Here is a 10,863-nt window from a genome sequence, read left to right on the forward strand (position 1 = left end):
CCACCCATGCACTCTCCCACCCCTCACCCCTTGGAGAGAACATGCTTAATTAATCTACGGAGGCAAGACAGAAGTTTTAGTTCTACAATTCCGATCTTGCCTATGTAGGTTTATTATTAAATCCACACCCAAAAATTTGCCTGTCAGCTAGAAACTGTTTGTTCCTCAAACAAGTAAACAGCCTTGTTGATATTAGAACCTTGATGTGGAGCAGTTGACTAACAAGTGATTTTACTCTAATACATCGATCATCCCTTTTACTAAATCTATTCATTCATTCTGACATTTGCCCCCTTTTGGTCATTGGCCCAGTCCAAGGTAGCCAACTTCCTTTCCCTTTGCAATCTTCTTCTCACAACTAATTTTAGATATAATTGAAGTGGTATAATTGGATATAAAAGCTGTGATAACATATAATTGCTGTATAAATTGCATAGACTTAATAAAATTCACAAGCTGTCCCTTCACCAGTATCCAACTTGTAATTAATTCTTATTAAGTATTATTTGTCCCTTGTCTTCATTTGCCCCAATCCAAAATTCCATTTACTTTAATATTGTCTTACAGTCAGTTTATCTATGGAGTATGTGTATGTGTATGTGCCTTTATCATTTCAAAATCATTTCTCACTTTTCAGGCCATATTACCATTTTATGCCAGGCTGTTTGTCAAGTAGCTGAGCAAGTTCCATTAGAATCCTAGAATCAATCCAATGCAGAATGAGGCCATTTGGCCCATCGAGTCTACATTGACCACAATCTCATCCAGATCCTATCCCCATAACACCACTTATTTACCCTGCTCGTCCCCCTGATTCTAAGGGGCAATTTACCATGGCCAATCAAACAAGTGCACACATCTTTGGACTGTGGGAGGAAACCAGAGCACCCAGAGGAAACCCACGCAGACTTGGGGAGAACTTGCAAATTCCGCACAGACAGTCACTCAAGGCCATAATTGAACCCGGATCACTGGTGCTGTGAGGCAGCAGTGCTAACCACTGTGCTACCATGCCACCCTTCATTCTTCAGTGCAACTGCACCGTGTACTCTCAGATGTTAGTTCATTCCCAATTTACAAATTACTTCTGCAATCTCACATCAGTCTTCGAATTCCTTCTTCAATGCTCTGTTGGAGTCTCACCTTCATAAGCCATCTTCACACATTTTCCCTCCCTGCTAAATGTTGTCACTCATTTTATTGTAAACAGTGTTCTTTGTCATGCTTATTTGCATCTCTCTGCCCTCCCCCCAAATCAATGTTTTGCATTTGTGGAAGGTTAATCAGGTTTTTTGGGACTGTGCTGTGTATTTTATCAGTCACTTTCATCATCCTGAATTCCACTGTTTTACAAAGGATGCCCCATTCAATAATTCTGTCAGAATCTTCAGAGGAAAGTCAAAAGTGAGTGTTAAAGGGGTTCTTCATCTCAATGTCTTTGCTTACTTCCTCCTCTACAGTCCCAATGTCTCAAATGGTATCCAGATGATCAAATTCAGTTCTCTCAAATAGTTCATAGGCAAAGAAACAAATATCTCCAAGAGAAACCTGTCACTCATTCATCTCACCTAGACTTCACTTTCACTCAAATGCTCATAAACACTCCAATATATGGATTGCTTTAAACTACACTTTCAGGAGTTCTGGAGGTTGTTTAGAGTCAAATAAATCATGAAATATTCTCATAATATCTGTAAACAGAAACTGAACATTTCTGTTTGATTCAAGGCATTATCAGCATTGTTATTTCCCTTAAGCATCAGGTAATTTCCATTTTAAATGCTTGAAACAACAATTCATATCAGATATTTATCAATTCCAATATCAAAGGCAGGCTTGGTAGTTTTCTGAAAGGTAAAGTCTTTTGTTCTCTGCTTTAATTCTCAAAACTGCTGACTTCACTGGGACCTGGAGACCAGCATCACCTGTTTAAAAAAAACACAACCAATCCATCTGGCTCTGGCCAAGATGCCAGTGAATTAATATGTCCAATCATAAGTTACATTAATGAAAACAAAGGTTGTGTGGGGATTTATAACAATTAACTTTCAATTCGTTTGTCTATCTTTTTTTAAATGCCAATTCCAATTTCCAATATTTGCTACTTAATCAAAGTTGAAAGAAACACTTCGTGGAACGTCTTGTTGACCAATCTCAACAATTTTAACTCAAATATTTTGGAAAGTTGAAACTGGTTTGCTGCCAAACTGCAGCCTTATCTTTATGTTTTGGGAACAAATTGGCCTTCACAATTCTTACCTTGAACAATATAATTTCAAACCCAAATACATTCCTTTCACATTTTAGTACAGTTTGAACTTATTTCAAACTGAAACTCATGGCCGTTCAAATTAAATTCATTTTTATTCCCATTCCAAGCTAATTCTCTGAATCCATGATGCTTGCAAATAACACCCTGCTTTAACAATGACTTTACTCAAATGTACAGTATTCCTTCAATTGGGCAAATAAACTTGGAGTAAGTGCTGTGGATCATGACGGTGCAGAAGTCATGGCTAATCTCACACACCAGCATTCCCTTATCTCACAGGAGAGGGAAAGGAGAGGGGGAGGACCGTTTTCAGTGATCCTGGTTTTGGCGATAACAACTACATTTGCTCACTGATGACAGGTTTGTGTCTCAGGTTGTTTGATTTTAGCTCAGTAGTAGTTCTGCTTCAGGGAGGTGTCTCTTTGTGGCTGAATTCACTTCCTCAAAGTCCCCATGGCAACTTCAAACTCTTCACTTGATCTGATATTTTCTGATTGTAGACAAATATCTTGTTCCAGAATTTGGCCTAACAGCAGTAGTTTTTTTCTGGAAGAGAGAAATGTTTTCACGTGGTCAGTTTTTAATGATCTGAATGTACCAGCTGGGTGGAATCTGGGGAGATTCTAGAAAGACCAAATGAGTTAGCTGAATAAGATAGGGTATTTCCATTGGTAAGGAAGAGCAAAACTAGAGGATATCAATCAAAGATATCACCAAGAAATCAAATGGGGAATTCAGAAGGAACTTCTTTACTCAAAGTGGTGAGAATGTGGAACCTTCTCACCAGAGCAGCTGTGGTCCCCGCCCTCCTGTATCCATCAGAAACATGGACAGTGAACAGCAGACACCTCAAATCCCTGGAGAGATGTCACCAACGTTTCCTCCACAAAATCCTACAAATCCACCGGTAGGATAGGCATACCAATGTGAGTGTCCTCTCCTGGGCCAATATGCCCAGTAGCGAGGCACTGATCAACTAGACCAGCTGCAATGGGCAGGTCACATTGTCCTCAAGCCCCACATAAGACAGCCGAAACAAGTGCTGTACTCCGAGCTCTGCAATGGCAAGCTGTTGGAGAAAATTCCTAATAAGTTTGAGAAATTTTAAACCATTAGGCATTTCAGACACTACCAGCATTGAGTTAAATGACTTAGAAGCTAACAAGGGAACAGTCTGCATATGCGAATACAGTAAGAGATTTAATCAAGTAATTCTGATTTACTTGTAATTCAGAGTTTTAAACAAGTAATTTTGATTTAAACATGAATTTTCTGATTTAAAATGGATGTTAGCTGTATTTTAAATCAATTGTAACCTTTAGCCAAAGGCAGGCTGCTGCAAGGCATGATGGTACAGGGACACTTACAGACAGGCTACATTCTTCAGAACAATGAAGCCACAGAATTTGCCAACACTTGCCAGTGAAGTTTCTAACAGAAAGGTTTTCAAGGCAGCTTCACGAATAGGATTCATTCACACTGTCCAGATAAGACAGTGCCTTCTCAGACATGAAAATTTGCATTTGTCTGGTGGCAGAGTGAGAGCCAGTGGGAACAGTAACTTTGATCTTTATAGCTAAGCATCCGGGGTTGCTAAGCAATAGAGGAAGCGGAGTCAGCAATAGGGGGAGGAAGTGTCCTGATTCTATGGACAAATTAAACCCCATTGTGTCAGAGGATAAAATGCAATTGGCTAAAGTATATGACATGTAATTAACAATTTTTTGTGTTAAAAATGATTGGTTCATACCTAATGAAAGGTGGGAGAATTTGACATGAAGAATGTAGAATTGATCTATCGAAAGCATTTTATGACAGAGTTATTGCAGAGATCAGGATGCTTCTCTTCTAGAGAGGTATTACACTGTCCAATAATGTTTCCCTTCGATCATTGGTCAAATAAAAGATAAGTCTTTAAACTGGGACACTGGCTTTCGTGAGTCTTTGTATTGTCTGAAGGTTTTGGCAATACCTGCTCTCCAGTGGTAATGTACCCAGTGTGTTGGGGGCAATGAACTCAGAAGAATCATTCAACACTCAAGCCTGATTCAATCAACAAACAGTTTATTGAGTTACCATTACCACCTGTAAAATTTTTGTCTTTATCTGGGGTTGAGGTGACAACAAGAGAATTCTCACAGTTCTTCCAAATTCCTCCAGGCTACATTTAAAATTTCCAGATTTAACTGGTTTGAATAAATCCACAATTATAAACTAAAATAGACACGAGTTTCTGAGTGATTTAAAACAAATCAACTGACTGCTGAAAGGGTTAACTTTTCTACAGAGCCTAAAGGGGTGGGGAGTGAGCAGAAAAAACTTGGCACTCAATTATGGCATTTTACATAATTTCAAAAAAACTTTCTAACAACAAAACAAACTTGATTTTAAACTTCATCTATTCATTTTTTTGTTACATTCCTCAACCTAATTATTGTAATTTGATCAGTTATAGTTAGGGATGGTAACTTTTGTGCTTTATAAACTGATTCACTCATTTTGTTAATTCTACATGGGCTCGGAGAATCAGAACCCAGACTTCTTCATTCTTATCCTTTTTTTCCTCTCCCACCACTCCCTCTGTTTGGGGGAGGGTCGTGGGGATTCCAAATCTCATTTTATCATAAAAGTGAAATACTGCAAATGCTGGAAAATCTCAGCAGGTCTGACAGCATCTGTGGAGAAAGAATAGAGTCAATGTCTCGAGTCTGGATGACCCTTTATCAGAGCTCTTCTGAAGTGTCATCCAGACTCGAAATGGCTCTATTCTCGAACTGTTTTATCGATAGGTTTTGTGTTCTTACTTTCCAAATGGCAGGTAAGAGACCTGTCCGGTACCCACTCGATTTTTCACTGGCCATGATGGGGTAAGATAATAACCATTACGATCTACTCTCAGAGGATCCACTTTTCAGTCCAGTGCTACTTGGAGTATACCGTCACTTCACTGACTATCGGGTCAAAAATCAGTCACCGTTTTTATCACAAATTTAAGATAAATTAAACAATCCCTGAGAACACTTCTTAATTTCTTAACCAACTATCTACCACTGTTTGTTGATTGGTCAGACCCCCATTTTTTACAGATTTGGGTATCTCAGCCACTGAACACCAGCCGGTCCTGGGATAAGTTTAATTCCAACTCATTCTGAGTAAATATTCTCACCAGGTCCTCTGTTGGGGCTCTGCTAAGCAGCTTTAATGGTCTGTAATTGCAGAAACTGAGCTGTCACAGGAATGTGGTCAAGACAGTCCAGTCCCATAATGCCTCACATTCAATCTGCAGTCCTTCAATTAGAATATGTGTCTGTATGTAGCTGCCTCGGCCACGGTCAACCCCAACACTGCCTTCCTGAACTGCTACAATGCCTGTAAATACACCCACGCTGCTACTGGAGGGATTTCCAGCTCCACATTGCAGACTTTCACTAACTGTAGGTGGATACCAGATTGATACATTCCATTCAACCACACCCAAGGTGAGTTATCCCAATTTCATTATTGTCCAGGACAATATATTCACAATCTCTTTAAAACAGAAATTCTACATTCCCATTTGATTTCAGGTATTAACATATTCTGTTAGTTTGTTCTTTATTGTCAATGTCAGGCTGGGGTTGTTCCCCTTGGAGCAAAGGAGGTTGAGGGGAGATTTGATAGAGGTGGATAAGATTCTGACGGGTTTACATAAGGTGGACAAAGAAAAGTCGTTCCCATTCGCTGATGGGACAAGGACGAGGGGGGACACAGATTTAAGGTTTTGAGTCAGAGATGCAGGGGGAGGAATGTGAGGAAGAATATTTTGCTGCAGCGAATGGTATTGACTTGGAACCCACTCCCTACGAGGGGTGGAGGAAGTGGAAACAATCAATTACAAAGGAAATTGGATGGGCATCTGGGGGGTTTCAAACAGAAATACTGACTAAATATCTCTGACCTTCCTAACACCCTGTCACTCTGTGATTGTTGTTAAATCTGAAATCAGGCAATCGCAACAAAGCTCAAAGAGCATCAGCCCACTGGAGGCAAAGCCATGAGACCGGCCAGTCCAGCAGAAAGAAACCCTCCCCATTCACCAGCTGTGAGAATGAACAAAATGCAGTCCTGGATGTAACTGAGAGCTGAAACAGTAACAGCAGAATCCAACCCCGAATATCACTCGTGAACTTGTTGGTGTCTCAGCAGCTGGGATGAAATTCTGAACCCTTTCTATACACTGAGCTGGTGAATGGTTTCTCCCCAGTGTGAACACACTGGTGTCTCCACAGGCTGGTTGAATCACTGAATCCCTTCCCAATGCAGAGCAGCTGAATGGTTTCTCCCCAGTGTGACCACGCTGATGTCTCAGCAAGTGGGACAGTCGAGTGAATCCCTTTCCACACTCAGATCAGGGTAATGGTCTCTCCCCAGTGTGAACTCGCTGGTGTTTCTGTAAAGTGGATAACACAGTGAATCCTTTCCCACACTGAGAGCAGGTGAAGGGTCTCTCCCCAGTGTGAATTCGCTGGTGTGTCCGCAGATTGGATAACTGGTTGAATCCCTTCTCACACTGAGAGCAGGTGAACGGCCTCTCCCCAGTGTGAACTCGCTGGTGTCTCCGCAGTCTGGATGAGTCAGTGAATCCCTTCCCACACTGAGAGCAGGTGAATGGCCTCTCCCCAGTGTGAACTCGCTGGTGTGTCCGCAGGTTGGATGGCTGAGTGAATCCCTTCCCACAGTGAGAGCAGGTGAATGGCCTCTCCCCAGTGTGAATTCGCTGGTGTGTCTGCAGAATGGATAACTGATTGAATCCCTTTCCACATTGAGAGCAAGTGAATGGTCTCTCCCCAGTGTGAACTCGCTGGTGTGTCAGCAGGTTGGATGACTGAGTGAATCCCTTCCCACACTGAGAGCAGGTGAAAGGTTTCTCTCCAGTGTGAACTCGCTGGTGTGACTGCAGGTGGCGGAACCGAATGAACCCCTCCCCACACTGAGAGCAGATGAATGGCCCCTCTCCAGTGTGGCTACGCCGATGAGCATCCAGCAGAGATGGGTATCTATATCTCTTTCCACAGTCTGCACATTTCCATGGTTTCTCCATGGTGCAGGTATCCTTGCCTCTCCCTCAGGTGGACAATCAGTTGAAGCCTTGGCCACACACAATACGTGTACAGTCTCTCCCCACTGTGAATGGTGTGATATTTATTCAGGCTGTGTAACTGGTTAAAGCTCTTCAGTCAGTGCACTAGAACACCCTCACTTGAATTTGGCAGTGTGTTGATGCTTTTCCAATCACACTGATGTTTGAAATCTTTTCAAATCTCCTTCCAGATTCAATGGCTGATGATATTCAGTTCCCAAGGAATATGACTCTGCCATATCTAGACCTCATGTTTGAGATTTCGGCCTGTGATTCCTGTAAAACAAGTTGACACAAGTCATCAGAGTCAGTACAGGATAGAGACCCAGAACAGACAACTCTACTTTCTATGGAACATTCTTTCCTCCTTTATTCCTCAAAGGCTGTAAATCTCCCTCACACTCTCCCTCCATTCTCACTCTGCTGTATCTAATATTCACACTCCCAATTCTCCTGAAGGTGCTGATTGACAAATCCATGCTCACTGCTTCCTGTCCTGGAGACACACAGCTGAAAATCTCCATGCAGGCTGCCAGACAGATCTATGCGCATATGACTGGACTAAAAATGTGTGGACTTCACACACTGGATTCACTTCCTTTCCCTTCAGTTGCTGCAAGTCCCCAATTTCCCCCAGAATGAGAAATGGAAAGGGGGAAACATTGATTTCCTCCCAGATGTTGCACAGAGGAGGAAGTTTTAGTCTTCATTGGCCAACTTCTGCATTACGACTTTCTCCCTCAAAGACATTGACATCCTTTGCTCCCTCAGCTTGACACATTTATTTGTCTGGCTAAAAGGATGGTCTCTTTCCTAATGTTCACAATTAAAGGGCTGGTTTCCCTCGGAGATGGCTGACATTTAAGAGAATAATAAATTATTAGAGGATAATATGCCGAGTGTTGTTATATTGTGGATCTGATATACTATTTATGGTTCTGTAACAAAGTACATTTATTATTTCTTGTCTTGTAATGAGGCATTGTAGCATTATATATTGAGGCATTATATATTTCCACTCATCGAGTAATTACAGCACAGAAGGAATCCATTCAGTAACTCAAGTCCATGCCGACTTCTGTTGAACAATCCAGTCAGTCCCATTCCCCTTCTATATTCCCTTTCCCCTGCAAGTTTATTTCCTTCATGTGCCCATCTCATTTCTGAAATATATTAAAAGGGACAATATACTAATATAGGACAGAGACGTGTCTGATATTGTTATATGGTAGAGATTAGATATATTATTTATGGCTCTGTAATAAAATGCACTTATCTGGTTGTGTAACATTGGACTGTAGTTAGATTATATATTTGGACAAATCTCTTCCCTCAGAGAATTGTTGGTATCTGGCTTCCTCTTCCATAGGGACCAGTGGAGGAATTGAATATCTTCAAGGATGAGTTAGACAGTTTTTGAATGACAAGGGAGTCAAGACTTATTGGAACAGGCTGGAAAATGGAGAGAAAGCTCAGATGAGGAAGGATTTCTTCACTCAAGGATGTGGTGATGTTTTGGATCCCTATTTTGCAAATTGCATCCCTTTTTTGCAAATCCTTCTATGGCATTGTTGTTTCCTATTTCCAGTCACACAAGTGTTTGGATCTTTTTCTACAGACACACTTACATTCAGGTTCTGATGAATGGAGTGGACTCCATCAGGTTTTGATCTGGTTAGAGTTTCCCTTCAAATTTTGTCTTAAAATTTTCTGTCAAAAAGATCATCACCGTCAGTCAAGAATAGAAATTAAGCGAGAAACGTTTCTCTTGGGTTGAATTTTCTGTGCGTAAATCCTCCCCTATTTAAAGGGCGAAAAGCTGCAGCATGCTACGGTGCAGAGGGACCTGGGGGTCCTTGTGCACAAATCGCAAAAACCCAGTCTGCAGGTGCAGCAGGTGATCAAGAAGGTGAATGGGATGCTGGCCTTTATAGCAAGGGGGATAGAATATAAAAGCAGGGAGGTCTTGCTGCAACCGTACAGGGCACTGGTGAGGCTGCAGCTGGAGTACTGTGTGCAGTTTTGGTCGCCGCACTTGCGCAAGGATATTTTGGCCTTGGAGGGAGTGCAGAGGAGGTTCACTGGGCTGATACTGGAGATCAGGGGGTTGGACTATGAAGAGAGACTAAATAGACTGGGTCTGTACTCGTTGGAGTTTAGAAGGATGAGGGGGGGATCTTATAGAGATGTATAAGATAATGAAGGGGATGGATAGGGTAGAGGTAGAGAGATTCTTCCTGCTTAGAAAGGATAGCAGGACTAGAGGGCACAGCCTCAAGATAAGGGGGAGGGGCACAGTTTAGAACAGAGTTGAGGAGGAACTTCTTCACTCAAAGGGTGGTGAATCTCTGGAATTCTCTGCCCGTTGAAGTGGTGGAGGCTACCTCGCTAAATATATTTAAGTCACAGGTAGATAAGATTTTGACAGACAAGGGAATTAAGGGTTATGGGGCAAGAGCAGGAAAGTGGAACTGATCCACTTCAGATCAGCCATGATCTTATTGAATGGCGGGGCAGGCTCGAAGGGCTAGGTGGCCTACTCCTGCTCCTATTTCTTACGTTCTTATGTACGTTCTCCTCGCATCTGCTTGGGCTTCCCCTGGATGCTCTCGTTCCCTCCCACATTTGGAAAGATGTGCTTGTTCGGTGCATTGGCCTGAACAGGTGTCAGAGTGTGGCGACTAGGGGAATTTCACAGTAACTTCATTGCAGTGTTAACATAAGCCTTGCTTGTGATTAATAGATAAGCATTAAACTTTAAAATAGTTAGAATAACTAAAATAGATAGTGAATAGGAAGAAGGATTTGCTTCCTTTCCTTGTTATGTTGCCACTTTGCCTGATCAATTAAACATCTGGCTCTGTGTAAACTAGAGTCAGATTACCCGGGTCAGAGGGTTGATGCAGATTGATGGACAAGTTGTCTCCATTCTGAACAATGGGGAACAAGCCCCTCCCACTCATTGACACCATTGCCCCGTACAAAGATGGCGGCAACGCATGAGCCCCGCTGCTTATTGCCCCCAATAAAGATGGCGGCCGTTAACCCAAGCCGAACATTGGACTTTGCAGCCTCGCTCGGCGCGAAACATAAAGTCCTTTTTTGGAGGTTGGGCCTGAACAACATGTCACAAAAACTCTTCACCCACCAGATCCACCGTCCCCGCGTTCCGCAATTTTCCTTGTACCATTTGTGGATTCGAATAAAAACCCTCTGTCTGTCGCCCTGACCTGCGTCACTGACTGTCTTTAGGCCCGCCCCTCACTCACTCCGATTGGTTGGAGGACCAGCCGCTCACGCTCGGTCCTCCAGCCCGCCCCCTTTCCCTATTGGTCTAGAGCTGCCGTCAATCAGTCCCCGGGCATTGTGACGTTGAGCATGCGCAGTGCGGCTTATGTCCAGGGACAGAAGCTTGTTTGTCTCCTCTTCAGACGGGAAGGAGGCGGATGGGTGGAGGCAGCGTTAGGGGCAG

The 10,863-nt window shown here is 42.6% G+C and overlaps 2 protein-coding genes across 2 annotated transcripts in view; both read right to left on the bottom strand.

Moving 5' to 3' along the window:
* Positions 1–10,863, bottom strand: part of LOC145335633 (uncharacterized) — a 198,718-nt gene that overhangs the window by 116,116 nt on the left and 71,739 nt on the right.
* The window catches only part of LOC145363619 (uncharacterized), a 51,094-nt gene that overhangs the window by 28,193 nt on the left and 12,038 nt on the right, over positions 1–10,863 (bottom strand). Inside the window, 1 exon segment of the mRNA XM_080218802.1 lies at positions 6,608–7,216. Coding sequence (XP_080074928.1) covers positions 6,608–7,216 — 609 coding nt within the window.

The sequence above is a fragment of the Carcharhinus amblyrhynchos genome, unplaced genomic scaffold (assembly GCF_965287045.1).
Source record: "Carcharhinus amblyrhynchos unplaced genomic scaffold, sCarAmb.v2.hapA scaffold_39, whole genome shotgun sequence".
Taxonomy (NCBI): domain Eukaryota; kingdom Metazoa; phylum Chordata; class Chondrichthyes; order Carcharhiniformes; family Carcharhinidae; genus Carcharhinus; species Carcharhinus amblyrhynchos.